General features: G+C 48.2%; 1 protein-coding gene across 2 annotated transcripts in view; it reads left to right on the top strand.

The window, feature by feature from the left end:
- The window catches only part of numb (NUMB endocytic adaptor protein), a 36245-nt gene extending 23573 nt beyond the window's left edge, over window positions 1-12672 (top strand). For both annotated transcript variants that reach the window (XM_046367565.1, XM_046367564.1), the window contains 5 exons: window positions 534-735; window positions 1503-1811; window positions 5539-5697; window positions 10642-10809; window positions 11779-12672. In XM_046367565.1, coding sequence (XP_046223521.1) covers window positions 534-735; window positions 1503-1811; window positions 5539-5697; window positions 10642-10809; window positions 11779-12581 — 1641 coding nt within the window. In that variant the 3' untranslated portion in view covers window positions 12582-12672. The remainder of the gene's footprint in view (window positions 1-533; window positions 736-1502; window positions 1812-5538; window positions 5698-10641; window positions 10810-11778) is intronic.
- The last annotated feature ends 5328 nt before the right edge of the window (window positions 12673-18000 follow it).

Raw genomic sequence — 18000 nt, 5'->3', positions numbered from 1 at the left:
GACCCTAACCTGTTACCCTAACCCCTAAACCAGACCCTCACCCCTAAACCAGAACCTAACCTGTTACCCTAACCCTTAAACCAGACCCTAGCCTGTTACCCTAACCCCTAAATCAGACCTTAACCTGTTACCCTAAACCCCACCTCCTAACCCCTAAACCAGCCCATAACCCTTACCCTAAACCCCACCTCCTAACCCCTAAACCAGCCCATGACCCTTACCCTAAACCCCACCTCCTAACCCCTAAACCAGCTCATAACCCTTACCCTAAACCTCACCTCCTAACCCCTAAACCAGCCCATAACCATTACCCTAAACCCCACCTCCTAACCCCTAACCCCGCCCATAACCCTTACCCTAAACCCCACCCCCTAACCCCGCCCATAACCCTTACCCTAAACCCCACCCCCTAACCCCTAAACCAGCCCATAACCCTTACCCTAAACCCCACCTCCTAACCCCTAAACCCCACCTCCTAACCCCTAAACCAGCCCATAACCCTTAACCTAACGGGGTGTTAACGTGGTGTTAAGGGAGAGCGTCTGAGCCACGCGGTGGGCTGTGCCTTCGCTGCCTGTCTGGAGAGGAAACAGAAGAGGGAGAAGGAGTGTGGTGTCACAGCAACCTTCGACGCCAACAGAACCACCTTCACCAGGGAGGGCTCGTTCCGAGTTACCACGGCGACGGAAGCCGCGGAGCGAGAAGAGGTCATGAGGCAGTTGCAGGACAAGAAAGGTGTGTGTGTGTGTGTGTGTGTGTGTGTGTGTGTGTGTGTGTGTGTGTGTGTGTGTGTGTGTGTGTGTGTGTGTGTGTGTGTGTGTGTGTGTGTGTGTGTGTGTGTGTGTGTGTGTGTGTGTGTGTGTGTGTGTGTGTGTGTGTACTTATCGTTGCCCAGCGTCTACATCGGGGGCAGGCAACTAGATTTCACTGTTGGAGCAGATGGTCAGGGAGCTGGAACATAATTCTATTAATTTGTACACTTCAAATAACAATAACTAAGCCAAAAAAAATGATTTTATTTGAAAATGTAAAAAAATGTACACCTTGACTACATTCAGACGTGATCACATATGTCTCTCTTTTTTTTCTTTCGTGGGGCTACTTAAACATATATTTTCTATTTTTCCCTCATTTTTAGCTGAATGCATGGGGATTTTTATTGTCTTTTTTGACCAAAAACTGAAATTAACTTTTGGGGCCTGTTGCCGACCCCTGGTCTACATGATGGATCTAATGTTGTCACCTTTACATTCCTCCTCTTCCCACAGCGGAGAGTGATGTTGCCGACCCCTGGTCTACCTGATGGATCTAATGTTGTCACCTTTACATTCCTCCTCTTCCCACAGCGGAGAGTGATGTTGCCGACCCCTGGTCTACCTGATGGATCTAATGTTGTCACCTTTACATTCCTCCTCTTCCCACAGCGGAGAGTGATGTTGCCGACCCCTGGTCTACCTGATGGATCTAATTTTGTCACCTTTACATTCCTCCTCTTCCCACAGCGGAGAGTGGTGTCAAGTCTGCAATGCCTCTCTCCTCGGGTCCCGGTGTGGGTGTGGTAAACCAGGCTGTGGCCCCTCTACCAGGGTCCCCCTCCTCCTCCCCTCCCCTGGGCATGGAGAGCACCCTGGGCCTCCAGGTTATCCCCCGCAGACACGCTCCAGTGGAGGCCCTGGCCAGACAGGGTTCCTTCAGAGGGTTCCCTGCCCTCAACAACAACTCCTCTCCCTTCAAACGGCAGCTGTCCCTCAGGATGAACGATCTTCCCTCTACCATGCAGAGGAAGTCTGACTTCCCCATGAAGAACACAGGTACTGCCCCTTTATATAGGCAGGTAGCCTCCAGGTTACTGCCTCCCATCAGACAGTCATTCCATTAATGTAAGAAATTCTGTCGTCAAATCAAATCAAACTTTATTAGTCACATGCGCCGAATACAACAAGTGTAGACCTTACCGTGAAACGCTTACTAACGAGTCCTTAACCAACAGTTCAAGAAGAGTTAAGAAAATATTTACCAAGTAGACTCAAATAAAAAATACAATTTTATTTGTCACATACACATGGTTATAATAAAAGTAATCATAAAAAGTAACACAATAACAATAACGAGGCTATATACAAGGGGTACCGGTACCGAGTCAATGTGCGGGCGATAGTTGAGGTCATCTGTACATGTAGGTGGGGGTGAAGTGACTATGCATAGATAATAAACAGCGAGTAGCAGCAGTGTACAAAATGGAGGGGGGGTCAGTGTAAATTGTCCGGGGGCCATTTGATTAATTGTTCAGCAGTTTTATGGCTTGGGGGTAGAAGATGTTGAGGAGCCTTTTGGTCATAGACTTGGTGTTCCGGTACTGCTTGCCGTGCGGTAGCAGAGAAAACAGTCTAACTTCGGTGAGTCTCTGACCCATTTTATGGTGTTTCCTCTGATACCGCCTATTATATAGGTCCTGGATGGCAGGAAGCTTGGCCCCAGTGATGTACTGGGCCGTTCGCACTATCCTCTGTAGTGCCTTACGGTCGGATGCCGAGCTGTTGCCATACCAGGCGGTGATGCAACCGGTCAGGATGCTCTCGATGGTGCAGCTGTTCAACTTTTTGAGGGTCTGGGGACCCATGCCAAATCTTTTCAGTCTCCTGAGGGTGAAAAGGTTTTGTCGTGCCCTTTTCACGACTGTCTTGTTGTGTTTGGACCATGACGGTTTGTTGGTGATGTGGACACTAAGGAACTTAACTCTCGACCCGCTCCACTACGGTCCCGTCGATGTTAATAGGGTCTTTTCCTGTAGTCCACGATCAGTTCCTTTGTCTTGCTGACATTGAGGGAAAGGTTCTTGTACTGGCACCAAACTGCCAGTTCTCTGACCACCTCCCTATAGGCCGTCTCATCATTGTCGGTGATCAGTCCTAGCACTGTTGTCGTCCGCAAACTTGATGATGGTGTTTGGAGTCTTGTTTGGCCACGCAGTCATGGTTGAACAAGGGAGTACAGCAGGGGACTAAGAGCACACCCCTGAGGGGCCTCAATGTTTGTTTAGGGTGTCTGGGAGGATGCTGTTGATGTGAGCCATGACCAGCCTTTCAAAGCACTTCATGGCTACCGACGTGAGTGCCACGGGGTGGTAATCATTTAAGGTTTCCTTCGCTTCCTTGGGCACTGGGGCTATGGTGGTCTGCTTGAAACGTGTAGGTGTTACAGACTCTTGACAGGTAGAAGTTGAAAATGTCAGTGAAGACACTTGAAATTTGGTCCATGCATGCTTTGAGTACACGTCCTAGTAATCTGTCTGGCCCTGCAGCTTTGTAAAGGTTGACCTTTTTAAAGGTTTTGTTCATATCGGCTACCGAGAGCGTTATCACACAGTCATCCAGAACAGCTGGTGCTCTCGTGAATGCTTCAGTGTTGCTTGCCTCGAAGCGAGCATAAAAGGTATTTAGCTCGTCTGGTAGCCTTGCATCACTGGGAAGCTCACGTCTGTGTTTCCTTTTGTAGTCCGTAATAGTTTTTCCTGCCACATCCGACAAGCATCAGAGCCGGTGTAGGAGGATTCAATCTTAATCCTGTATTGACGCTTTTCTTGTTTGATGGTTTGTCTGAGGGATTTGTTATAAGCGCCCGGATTAGTCTCCCGCTCCTTGAAAGCGGCAGCTCTAGCCTTTAGCTCAATGTGGATTTTTCCTGTAATCCATTGCTTCTGGTTGAGATATGTATGTACAGTCACTGTGGGGATGTCGTCGTTGATGCATTTACTGTTGCAGCCGATGACTGAGGTGGTATACTCTTCAATGTCATTGGATGAATCTCGGAACATATTCCAGTCTGTGCTAGTAAAACACAGTCTTGTCGTGTAGCGTAGCATCTGAGTCATCTGACCACTTCCATATGGACCGAGTCACTGGTACTTCCTGCTTTAGTTTTTGCCTTTAAGCAGGAATCAGGGGGATATAATTATGGTCAAATTTGCCAAATTGAGGGCGGGTGAGAGCTTTGTACGTATCTCTGTATGTGGAGTAAAGGTGGTCTAGGATTGATTTTTTTTTCTCTGGTTGAGCATGCTGGTAAAAATGTGGTAAAACTGATGAAGTTTCCCTGCATTAAAGTCCCCGGCTGCTAGGAGCGTTGGTTCTGGGTGAGCGTTTTCTTCTTTGCATATGGCCTAATAGAGCTGCTTGAGAGCGGTCTTAGTGCCAGCATCAGTCTGTGGCGGTAAATAGATGGCTACGAATAATACAGATGGGGACTCTCTTGGTAGATAGTGTGGTCTACAGCTTATCATGAGGTACTCTACCTCAGGTGATCAATACCTCGAGACTTCTTTAATATTAGACATCGCACACCAGCTGTTATTGACAAATAGACCCACACCCCCACCCCTCGTCTTACCAGAGGTAGCGTCTCTGTTCTGCCGGTGTATGGAAAATCTAGCTAGCTCTATATTGTCCGTATCGTCGTTCAACCACATCTCGGTGAAACATAAGATGTTACCGTTTTTGACGTCTCGTTGGTAGGATAATCTTAATCTAGGTCATCAATTTGTATTTTCCAGTGATTGCACGTTAGCAAGAAGAACAGATGGCAATGGGAGTTTACTCGCTCGGATTCTCAGCAGGCTACCCGATCTGCGTTCCCTTATTTCCTGCATCTTTTATTCAGGCAAAAGGCGTGGATCAGGGCCTGTTCCAGTCAAACCCGTTTAAGGAAAAACCTTTCTTCCAATCCGCTGTGAGTAATCGCTGTTCTCATGTCCAGAAGTTAATTTCGGTCATAAGAGAAGGTAGCAGCAACATTATGTACACAATAAGTTACACAAAATGAAGAAAAAAAACGGAACGAAATTGGTTGGTAGATTGTAAACCGTCAGCCATGTTCTTCGGCGCCATCTTGTTCATGATGTCATCCCACATTTTTTTAGTGGGTATGTGTCCAACGCTTAAACGTTCCCCTTCTGCTACTATTTCTGTCAAGTCTACGCATACAACCACACACGCCGACATCGCGTTTTGGTACACCAGACAAACATTAATTTCCAATGGGAACGCTGCATTTACCTTGCAGCATTCCATTGGAAAGTAATGTTTGTCTGGTGTACCAAAACGCGATGTCGGCGGTGTGATCGAGACGTTAGAGCACTTGGCCTTTAACCAAAAGGTTGCTGGTTTGAATCCCGGAGCCTACGGGGCTGGAGTGGGCAAGGAACTTAACTTTTAATTGCTCCAGTGAAGGCCATGATAAGTGTCTCAGGCATTTGGGGTGTGCAACAAAACACACTAATTAACCAGCTAAACATTGAAATACAGTCTGGATGAAATGCCAACAACCCTAGTATGTTTAAAATACGGTCAGGTAAAAGACGGGTCAGGTAAAAGACGGGTCAGGTAAAAGACGGGTCAGGTAAAAGACGGGTCAGGTAAAAGACGGGTCAGGTAAAAGACGGGTCAGGTAAAAGACGGGTCAGGTAAAAGACGGGTCAGGTAAAAGACGGGTCAGGTAAAAGACTGAGGTCAAATTTTGAAATGTTATTTTCTTGTGTTCCAGTCCCGGAGATGGAGGGAGAGGGGGACAGCATCAGCTCGTTGTGTACCCAGATCGCCTCAGCATTCAGTGGGCCTCCTGAAGACCCCTTCTCCCAGGCCCCCATGCCCCGACCAGCTTCCTCCCCACAGTCACCTGTAGCGCCCCCAGGGGCTCAGCCAGGTAACTACACTGACAGATTCAACTGTTGCTACGCAAAATTACACTACTACTGTGTGTGTGTGCTGGTGACACTCGGTCGGTGTGTGACACTCGGTCTGTGTGTGCTGGTGACACTCGGTCGGTGTGTGACACTCGGTCGATGTGTGACACTCGGTCTGTGTGACACTCGGTCGATGTGTGACACTCGGTCTGTGTGTGTGTGCTGGTGACACTCGGTCTGTGTGTGTGTGCTGGTGACACTCGGTCGGTGTGTGACACTCGGTCTGTGTGTGTGTGCTGGTGACACTCGGTCGGTGTGTGACACTCGGTCGATGTGTGACACTCGGTCTGTGTGTGTGTGCTGGTGACACTCGGTCTGTGTGTGTGTGCTGGTGACACTCGGTCGGTGTGTGACACTCGGTCGGTGTGTGACACTCGGTCTGTGTGTGTGTGCTGGTGACACTCGGTCTGTGTGTGCTGGTGACACTCGGTCGGTGTGTGACACTCGGTCTGTGTGTGCTGGTCTGTCTGTGTGTGTGTGCTGGTGACACTCGGTCTGTGTGTGCTGGTGACACTCGGTCGGTGTGTGACACTCGGTCTGTGTGTGCTGGTGACACTCGGTCGGTGTGTGACACTCGGTCGGTGTGTGACACTCGGTCTGTGTGTGCTGGTGACACTCGGTCGGTGTGTGACACTCGGTCGGTGTGTGACACTCGGTCTGTGGTGTGTGACACTCGGTCGGTGTGTGACACTCGGTCTGTGTGTGCTGGTGACACTCGGTCGGTGTGTGACACTGTCTGTGTGTGCTGGTGACTCTCGGTCGGTGTGTGCTGGTGACACTCGGTCGGTGTGTGACACTCGGTCGGTGTGTGACACTCGGTCTGTGTGTGTGTGCTGGTGACTCTCGGTCGGTGTGTGCTGGTGACACTCGGTCGGTGTGTGACACTCGGTCGGTGTGTGACACTCGGTCGGTGTGTGACACTCGGTCGGTGTGTGTTAATATCCATCCGTAAGTGTCAGCGTCCTATTGAAGGAACCATGATGCAGAAATCACACCATTTTCATGTTGCTAAAATCTCAGTTTCTGGCAAAACAAGCAATGTGTAGAGAATCATTATGTAATCTAAACCTGCTGTGAAATATATTTTCAATAACCAGAAATATTTTATTTTTGTACAAAACTGAATGTAAAAGAAACAAACCGTGGTGGTATAGACGTCCCATCTAATACCACCACGTCTACCTGTCCCATCTAATACCACCACGTCTACCTGTCCCATCTAATACCACCACGTCTACCTGTCCCATCTAATACCACCACGTCTACCTGTCCCATCTAATACCACCACGTCTACCTGTCCCATCTAATACCACCACGTCTACCTGTCCCATCTAATACCACCACGTCTACCTGTCCCATCTAATACCACCACGTCTACCTGTCCCATCTAATACCACCACGTCCCATCTAATACCACCACGTCTACCTGTCCCATCTAATACCACCACGTCTATCTAATACCACCACGTCTACCTGTCCCATCTAATACCACCACGTCTACCTGTCCCATCTAATACCACCACGTCTATATGTCCCATCTAATACCACCACGTCTATCTAATACCACCACGTCTATCTAATACCACCACGTCTATCTAATACCACCACGTCTACCTGTCCCATCTAATACCACCACGTCTATCTAATACCACCACGTCTACCTGTCCATCTAATACCACCACGTCTACCTGTCCATCTAATACCACCACGTCTACCTGTCCCATCTAATACCACCACGTCTACCTGTCCCATCTAATACCACCACGTCTATCTAATACCACCACGTCTATCTAATACCACCACCTACCTGTCCCATCTAATACCACCACGTCTATCTAATACCACCACGTCTACCTGTCCCATCTAATACCACCACGTCTACCTGTCCCATCTAATACCACCACGTCTATATGTCCCATCTAATACCACCACGTCTATCTAATACCACCACGTCTATCTAATACCACCACGTCTATCTAATACCACCACGTCTATCTCATACCACCACGTTTACCTGTCCATCTAATACCACCACGTCTACCTGTCCATCTAATACCACCACGTCTACCTGTCCATCTAATACCACCACGTCTATCTAATACCACCACGTTTACCTGTCCATCTAATACCACCACGTCTACCTGTCCATCTAATACCACCACGTCTATCTAATACCACCACGTCTATCTCATACCACCACGTTTACCTGTCCATCTAATACCACCACGTCTACCTGTCCATCTAATACCACCACGTCTATCTAATACCACCACGTCTATCTAATACCACCACGTCTATCTAATACCACCACGTCTATCTAATACCACCACGTCTATCTAATACCACCACGTCTACCTGTCCATCTAATACCACCACGTCTACCTGTCCATCTAATACCACCACGTCTACCTGTCCCATCTAATACCACCACGTCTATCTAATCCCTATCTAATACCACCACGTCTATCCTACCACCACGTCTATCTAATACCACCACGTCTACCTGTCCATCTAATACCACCACGTCTACCTGTCCATCTAATACCACCACGTCTACCTGTCCATCTAATACCACCACGTCTACCTGTCCCATCTAATACCACCACGTCTATCTAATACCACCACGTCTATCTCATACCACCACGTTTACCTGTCCATCTAATACCACCACGTCTACCTGTCCCATCTAATACCACCACGTCTATCTAATACCACCACGTCTATCTCATACCACCACGTCTACCTGTCCATCTAATACCACCACGTCTACCTGTCCATCTAATACCACCACGTCTACCTGTCCATCTAATACCACCACGTCTATCTAATACCACCATGTCTATCTAATACCACCACGTCTATCTAATACCACCACGTCTATCTAATACCACCACGTCTATCTAATACCACCACGTCTATCTAATACCACCACGTCTATCTAATACCACCACGTCTATCTAATACCACCACATCTACCTGTCCATCTAATACCACCACGTCTACCTGTCCATCTAATACCACCACGTCTACCTGTCCATCTCTTACCACCATCTCTACCTGTCCATCTAATACCACCACGTCTACCTGTCCATCTAATACCACCATGTCTACCTGTCCATCTAATACCACCACGTCTATCTGTCCATCTAATACCACCACGTCTACCTGTCCATCTAATACCACCACGTCTACCTGTCCATCTAAAACCACCACGTCCATCTAATACCTGCCCATCTAATACCACCACGTCTATCTAATACCACCACGTCTATCTAATACCACCACGTCTATCTAATACCACCACGTCTATCTAATACCACCACGTCTACCTGCCCATCTAATACCACCACGTCTACCTGTCCATCTAATACCACCACGTCTACCTGTCCATCTAATACCACCACGTCTACCTGTCCATCTAATACCACCACGTCTATCTAATACCACCACGTCTACCTCTCCATCTAATACCACCACGTCTACCTGTCCATCTAATACCACCACGTCTATCTAATACCACCACGTCTACGTGCCCATCTAATACCACCACGTCTACCTGTCCATCTCATACCGCCACGTCTACCTGTCCATCTCATACCGCCACGTCTACCTGTCCATCTAATACCGCCACGTCTACCTGTCCGTCTCATACCACCACGTCTATCTGTCTATCTAATACCACCACGTCTACCTGCCCGTCTAATACCACCACGTCTACCTGTCCATCTAAAACCACCACGTCTACCTGCCCATCTAATACCACCACGTCTATCTAATACCACCACGTCTATCTAATACCACCACGTCTACCTGCCCGTCTAATACCACCACGTCTACCTGTCCATCTAATACCACCACGTCTACCTGCCCATCTAATACCACCACGTCTACCTGCCCGTCTAATACCACCACGTCTACCTGTCCATCTAATACCACCACGTCTATCTAATACCACCACGTCTACCTCTCCATCTAATACCACCACGTCTACCTGTCCATCTAATACCACCACGTCCATCTAATACCACCCACGTGCCCATCTAATACCACCACCTACCTGTCCATCTAATACCACGTCTACCTGTCCATCTAATACCACCACCTGTCCATCTATATACCACGTCTACCTGTCCATCTAATACCACCACGTCTCCATCTAATACCACCACCTGTCCATCTAATACCACCACGTCCATCTAATACCACCTACCTGTCCATCTAATACCACCACGTCTACCTGTCCATCTAATACCACCACGTCCATCTAATACCACCACGTCCATCTAATACCACCACGTCCATCTAATACCACCACGTCCATCTAATACCACCACGTCTACCTGTCCATCTAATACCACCACGTCTACCTGTCCATCTAATACCACCACGTCCATCTAATACCACCACGTCCATCTAATACCACCACGTCCATCTAATACCACCATGTCCATCTAATACCACCACGTCCATCTAATACCACCACGTCCATCTAATACCACCACGTCCATCTAATACCACCACGTCCATCTAATACCACCACGTCTACCTGTCCATCTAATACCACCACGTCCATCTAATACCACCACGTCCATCTAATACCACCACGTCCATCTAATACCACCACGTCCATCTAATACCACCACGTCCATCTAATACCACCACGTCCATCTAATACCACCACGTCCATCTAATACCACCACGTCCATCTAATACCACCACGTCCATCTAATACCACCACGTCCATCTAATACCACCACGTCCATCTAATACCACCACGTCCATCTAATACCACCACGTCCATCTAATACCACCACGTCCATCTAATACCACCACGTCTACCTGCCCCTCTCATCATGTTATTTCCTCTCTCTTTGCTGTCCTGTTTGCTATTCCCTCTGCCGTAGGGAACGGCACCGGTCCTGCCTTCCCTCCTGTTGCTGTTGTTGCTGCTACCTCTCCAGCACTGCCCCCTCCACTACCTGCTCGAGACACTAACCCCTGGGCCAAGACCCCGAGCCCCCACTGCCAAGCAGGGCAACATACCTCAGCTGCCTCTTCCTCCGCACACCCAGGTAAGGACTGGAGCATAGAAGCCTCCAGACCCTTGGTGTTTGGCTACTACAGTGGTTGTTCTGTTTCTATGGACTGAGACACCAGACCAGAACAGACAGACTGGTTCTGTTTCTATGGACTGAGACACCAGACCAGAGACACCAGACCAGAACACAGACTGACTGGTTCTGTTTCTATGGACTGAGACACCAGACCACAGACGGACTGGTTCTGTTTCTATGGACTGAGACACCAGACCAGAACACAGACGGACTGGTTCTGTTTCTATGGACTGAGACACCAGACCAGAACACAGACGGACTGGTTCTGTTTCTATGGACTGAGACACCAGACCAGAACACAGACAGACTGGTTCTGTTTCTATGGACTGAGACACCAGACCAGAACACAGACTGACTGGTTCTGTTTCTATGGACTGAGACACCAGACCACAGACGGACTGGTTCTGTTTCTATGGACTGAGACACCAGACCACAGACGGACTGGTTCTTTTTCTATGGACTGAGACACCAGACCAGAACACAGACGGACTGGTTCTGTTTCTATGGACTGAGACACCAGACCAGAGACACCAGACCAGAACACAGACAGACTGGTTCTGTTTCTATGGACTGAGACACCAGACCACAGACTGACTGGTTCTGTTTCTATGGACTGAGACACCAGACCAGAACACAGACAGACTGGTTCTGTTTCTATGGACTGAGACACCAGACCAGAACAGACAGACTGGTTCTGTTTCTATGGACTGAGACACCAGAACACAGACAGACTGGATTCCACAGCAGGTCTGACAATGAGACGAGTGTTTAGCAAGTTAACGACGTCATGATTGTTGTCGTCAATCAAATCTATTGATGATGCTCTTTATATCTTTATATCTGTCACAGTGTTAAATGCACAATTATATCTACGAGTCTGTGCTAATTAGTCTCTCCCAAACATTCTCTGGTGTTTCCTCCCAACAGGAGCTGATTGGACAACCCCAGTGATTGTAGCTCCACCCTCCACCACGGCGTCCCCATCGCACCCGTCCCACCGCCGCACGCCGTCCGAGGCTGACCGCTGGCTCGAGGAGGTCACCAAGTCTATCTGCGCTCTGCAGCCCGCGTCCACCCCCCCCTTCCAACCGTTCCTCACCCCAAACCCGCCAGCCTTGTCCACCACCCAAACCCAGGCATTCTCAACCACACTACCCACAGGCCAGCCCTTCTCTGCCCCCATGCCTGTGCCATCTGTTGCTCCCGTGGCCTTCATGTCCTCCCTGGCCCCTCGCCAGCCTGCCTACCCAATGTCCAACGGGCTGCCTGATGCCGAGCCCAGTGTGCCCGTGGTGGGCATCACCTCCTCTCAGATGGTAGCCTATTTGTTTGGTTCAACCCCCCAGCCCCAGGCGTACCCCATCCCCCAGTATGATCCTTACAACAACCCCCACCAGCAACCCTCGATGCCCCTGCCTGTCCCCCTTCAGCCACCCAATGGTAGTGTAGCCTTCAATGGGGGCAGAGCTGACAGCTGGGCCCCTCTTCTCCTGCCCCCTCAGTCCTCCCCGGCCCCTCCTCTCCTGCCCCCTCAGTCCTCCCCGGCCCCTCCCCTCCTGCCCCCTCAGTCCTCCCGGGCCCCTCCCCTGGCCTCGCAGCTCCAGGCCGCGGCCGACCCCTTCGAGGCCAAGTGGGCCTCCCTGGAGAGTCGGTCCCGTCAGCACACCACGCCGTCGCCCACTAACCCCTTCTCCTCCGAGCTCCACACAACCTTTGAGATCCAGCTCTAGAGACTGAGAGACTGGGGGTAGGCGGAGGACTAGGCGGAGGACTGGGGGTAGGCGGAGGACTGGGGGTAGGCGGAGGACTGGGGGTAGGCGGAGGACTGGGGGTAGGTGGAGGACTGGGGGTAGGTGGAGGACTGGGGGTAGGTGGAGGACTGGTGGAGGGGGAGGACTGGGGGTAGGTGGACTAGGGAGGAGAGGAAAGGAGGCTGTTCTGTTGATTGTGCAGGTTGGGAAGAGAGGAGGAGGTAGCCTCTCTCTCTCAGTCTCTCCATCCGCCTGGTCTGGCTTTGTGGGGGGACCTGAGGGAGGAGGAGGGCAATGGATGGGTACATCTATAAGTTGGGGTGAAGCTGCTGGCAGCAATGTGAGGTCATGGAGAGACAGAATTATTGAGGTGCTGCTGCTTACCAGGCATATTGTGGGTTTAGTTTCTTTGGGTGGACATGATAACCCTGTGGAGTCCTAGAGCCCCAACCAGCCTCTCAACCAGCCTCCCAGTCAGCCTCCCAACTTGCCCCAACCAGTCAGCCTCCCAACCAGCCCCAACCAGTCAGCCACCACCCAGCCCCAACCAGTCAGCCTCAACCAGCCCCAACCAGTCAGCCTCATCCAGCCCCAACCAGTCAGCCTCAACCAGCCTCAACCAGCCCCAACCAGTCAGCCTCAACCAGCCCCAACCAGTCAGCCTCAACCAGCCCCAACCAGTCAGCCTCAACCAGCCCCAACCAGTCAGCCTCAACCAGCCCCAACCAGTCAGCCTCAACCAAGCACCAACCAGTCAGCCTCAACCAAGCACCAACCAGTCAGCCTCAACCAAGCACCAACCAGTCAGCCTCAAGCCCCAACCAGCCATCCCCAACCAGCCAGCCCCAACCAGCCAGCCCCAACCAGCCATCCCCAACCAGCCATCCCCAACCAGCCATCCCCAACCAGCCATCCCCAACCAGCCAGCCCCAACCAGTCATCCCCAACCAGTCATCCCCAACCAGTCATCCCCAACCAGTCATCCCCAACCAGTCATCCATTTACATTTACATTTAAGTCATTTAGCAGACGCTCTTATCCAGAGCGACTTACAAATTGGTGCATTCACCTTATGATCCCCAACCAGTCATCCCCAACCAGTCATCCCCAACCAGTCATCCCCAACCAGTCATCCCCAACCAGCCATCCCCAACCAGCCATCCCCAACCAGTCATCCCCAACCTGTCATCCCCAACCAGTCATCCCCAACCAACCAGCTCTGGAGAGACCATAATGACTGTAGTAGGGGTTACGGCTCCTTCCCCTACCCCGCTGCCTCCCTCTCCTGGTCCAGCTCACAGCGCCCCCAGGTGGCTGGAGTATGATCTGCTCTCCCGGCCACCCGGCAGGCAGAAAGACTGCAGTACTGAAAGAGAACTGAGCTTCCAGACCAGAGGTTCTCATATAAAACTTCAAAATCAGAAGTGACAGAATGACAAAATCTTTATTTTTTATGCATTAAGGTATATTTTAAATAGCTTTGGAAATCTTAACAGAAGAGTTTTATGTGATTGTTTTTGCCAGAGGCACAGACGCTACTAGCTAGCTACAATGAGAATGAGTCAATGTGTAACGTGTATACAAGCAATTGTATTACAGATAACATATATCTATTAAGAATATAACAGTATACACAGCTCACAGCTGGAGTCTGATTTCCATGACGATGTGTTTTTGTTTGAATGGACAGCTGTTTTACTTCTTTTTTTGTCGGTTGACTGGCTTGGATGTGCATCTCACTGTAAATAGTCGATCCTCATCGCAGCAACAATCCAATGTGGATCCTGTGGGCAGAAGCAGTGATGGAGCTGATAGTCGAGGGGTATCCAAGGGTTTGTTCATTAGGAACCGAACGGAAACCGAACGGAAACTGGGCGGGACCTACCTGAATTTGTCCAATAGAAACTCATTTTTGATTTGCAAAACTTTTTCTTTTTTTCCCCGTTTGAAGCAAATGTTTGGTACGATGTTCCATTAATGAATTACACCCCAGGTTGCCTCTGCTTACTACAGCTCTGCTCTCTCAAGTCTCCTTGCTATAATAGTACTGGTCTAGTACTCGGTAGGACTCAATAGTACTTGTTAGTACTCATGAGTACTTAACTACATTCAACTTTCTGTCTTTTTCATTGTCATTGTTTTTATTTTTCTGGTAATATTTTTTTATTTTGTATTTTATCACTTTGGACAGTGTCATCTCCTAATTTTTCTCCTTAAATTATATTTTTCAATGAAAATGATTGATCTCCCATTTTCTTTTCTTTTTTGCACAAGCACTGTAGTTAGTAGGTGATAATTTGATCACAGTGATGAATGATGGTACCACAGGTCATGGCTGTGGGTAATGTATAGATGGGTCAGTCATGGGTCTAGCTATAGTAATGGATATTTGTGGCTCCTCCTCCCCAGAGGATTGGATGGATATTTGTGGCTCCTCCTCCCCAGAAGATTGGATGGATATTTGTGGCTCCTCCTCCCCAGAGGATTGGATGGATATTTGTGGCTCCTCCTCCCCAGAGGATTGGATGGATATTTGTGGCTCCTCCTCCCCAGAGAATTCCAAAATTCCAGGGACGGTCTATAAATCTCCCTGTTTCCAGAAATCCTGGTTGGAAAACTCTTGGAATTTTTAAAAGGTAATAAACAGGAAATCAGGGAATCCTCCTGTGACAAAATGACCGGGGTGTCCTGAACTTCTTTCGTTTTAAATCGAACTGTAGTTCTGAATCCAGTGGTTTTGCAGTAGAACGAGACATTGATCTGTTTGTGTGTCACAAATGGAAACCCTATTCTATCTATACTGTAGCCGTAACCTCCCAGGGCTCTGGTTTAAAAGCAGTGCACTCATCTGACATACTTTTTTTATTTAATTTTTAATCAAGCCTGTGAATATGATCTGTTATCTGATCAAGTTTTTATTTTCCATTTTTTTTGTAATTATTTCATTGTTTTTATTCCATTTCTTTTTCCCCCAGAACAATTTAAGCTAAAAAGATTTAATAAATTGATGGTGGTGGAAACGACAAGCTTCTGAGTTGTAATTATTTTATGTGAGGCCTTTCAAATCAAATGTTATTTTGTCACATGCTTTTTAAATAAGGGTGTAGACTAAAAATCCAATTTATGGTTGATGCGAAAATGTGGTGGGGAGGGACTGTATGGGTGAGTGTGACGAAATTGCGGAGCCTCCGGTTGGAAATGCCGACGCTAAATTGAGCTCCGTACTGCATCCATGTGCGACTCCCAAATTTTGGAACAATGCGCAGGGTTCCATATCGCCCAGAATTGACACAATTGGTTGATTTGTAGGTGTGGGCGGGAAGTCCTGTATAAACACAAACTCCCTTCCTTGACCACTTCCTTGACAACAGCTCTGCGCTGCGTCGTGAAGCACCAGAAGTGTGAATGCAGAGGCCAGATCACTGTAAATGCTGCACGGACAATGCAGATAATGGCTTGACAATGTAGCGTCTTTAACAGTGAAATGCTTACTTACGGGTCCTTTTCCAAAGATACAAAATATTTAATATTTATATACAGTGGGGAGAACAAGTATTTGATACACTTTGAATTTTGCAGGTTTTCCTACTTACAAAGCATGTAGAGGTCTGTCATGTTTATCATAGGTACACTTCAACTGTGAGAGAAGGAATCTAAAACAAAAATCCAGAAAATCACATTGTATGATTTTTAAGTAATTAATTTGCATTTTATTGCATGACATAAGTATTTGATCACCTACTTACCAGTAAGAATTCTGTATCTCACAGACCTGTTAGTCTTTCTTTAAGAAGCACTCCTGTTCTCCACTCATTACCTATATTAACTGCACCTGTTTGAACTCATAACCTGTATAAAAGACACCTGTCCACACACTCAAACAGACTCCAACCTCTCCACAATGGCCAAGACCAGAGAGTTGTGTAAGGACATCAGGGATAAAATTGTAGACCTGCACAAGGCTGGGATGGGCTACAGGACAATAGGCAAGCAGCTTGGTGAGAAGGCAACAACTGTTGGTGCAATTATTAGAAAATGGAAGAAGTTCAAGATGACGGTCAATCACCCTCAGTCTGGGGCTCCATGCAAGATCTGACCTCGTGGGGCATCAATAATCATGAGGAAGGTGAGGAATCAGCCCAGAACTACACTGCAGGACCTGGTCAATGACCTGAAGAGAGCTGGGACCACCAGTCTCAAAGAAAACCATTAGTAACACACTACGCCGTCATGGATTAAAATCCTGCAGCGCACGCAAGGTCCCCCTGCTCCAGGCCCGTCGGAGGTTTGCCAATGACCATCTGGATGATCCAGAGGAGGAATGGGAGAAGGTCATGTGGTCTGATGAGACAAAAATAGAGATTTTTGGTCTAAACTCCACTCGCTGTGTTTGGGGGAAGAAGGATGAGTACAACCCCAAGAACACCATCCCAACCTTGAAGCATGGAGGTGGAAACATTCTTTGGGGATACTTTTCTGCAAAGGGGACAGGACGACTGTACCGTATTGAGGGGAGGATGGATGGGGCCATGTATCGCAAGATCTTGACCAACAACCAACAACCTCTTGACCAACAACCCCAGTAAGAGCATTGAAGATGGGTCGTGGCTGGGTCTTCCAGCATGACAACGACCCGAATCACACAGCCATGGCAACTAAGGAGTGGCTCCGTAAGAAGCATCTCAAGGTCCTGGAGTGGCCTAGCCAGTCTCCAGACCTGAACCCAATAGAAAATCTTTGGAGGGAGCTGAAAGTCCGTATTGCCCAGCGACAGCCCCGAAACCTGAAGGATCTGGAGAAGGTCTGTATGGAGGAGTGGGCCAAAATCCCTGCTGCAGTGTGTGCAAACCTGATCAAGAACTACAGGAAACGTATGATCTCTGTAATTGCAAACAAAGGTTTCTGTACCAAATTTTCCGTTCTGCTTTTCTGATGTATCAAATACAAATTAATTACTTAAAAATCCTACAATGTGATTTTCTGGATTTTTGTTTTAGATTCCGTCTCTCACAGTTGAAGTGTATCTATGATAAAAATTACAGACCTCTACATGCTTTGTAAGTAGGAAAACATGCAAAATCGGCAGTGTATCAAATACTTGTTCTCCCCACTGTATATATATATATATATATATATATATATATATATATATATATATATATATATATATATTAGTTGAAGTTGGAAGTTTACATACACTTAGGTTGGAGTCATTAAAATTCGTTTTTCCACAACCACAAATTTCTTGTTAACAAACTATAGTTTTGGCAAGTTGTGTCAAGAACAAAGTAGATGTCCTAAACAAGTCATTTTACCAACAATTGTTTACGGACAGATTATTACACTTATAATTCAGTGTTTCACAATTCCAGTGGGTCAGAAGTTTACATACACTAAG

The sequence above is a fragment of the Oncorhynchus gorbuscha genome, linkage group LG10 (genome assembly GCF_021184085.1).
Source record: "Oncorhynchus gorbuscha isolate QuinsamMale2020 ecotype Even-year linkage group LG10, OgorEven_v1.0, whole genome shotgun sequence".
NCBI classification, from domain to species: domain Eukaryota; kingdom Metazoa; phylum Chordata; class Actinopteri; order Salmoniformes; family Salmonidae; genus Oncorhynchus; species Oncorhynchus gorbuscha.
The sequence above is the reverse complement of the archived record's forward strand: the minus strand, read 5'-3'. Positions and strand labels throughout refer to the sequence as shown.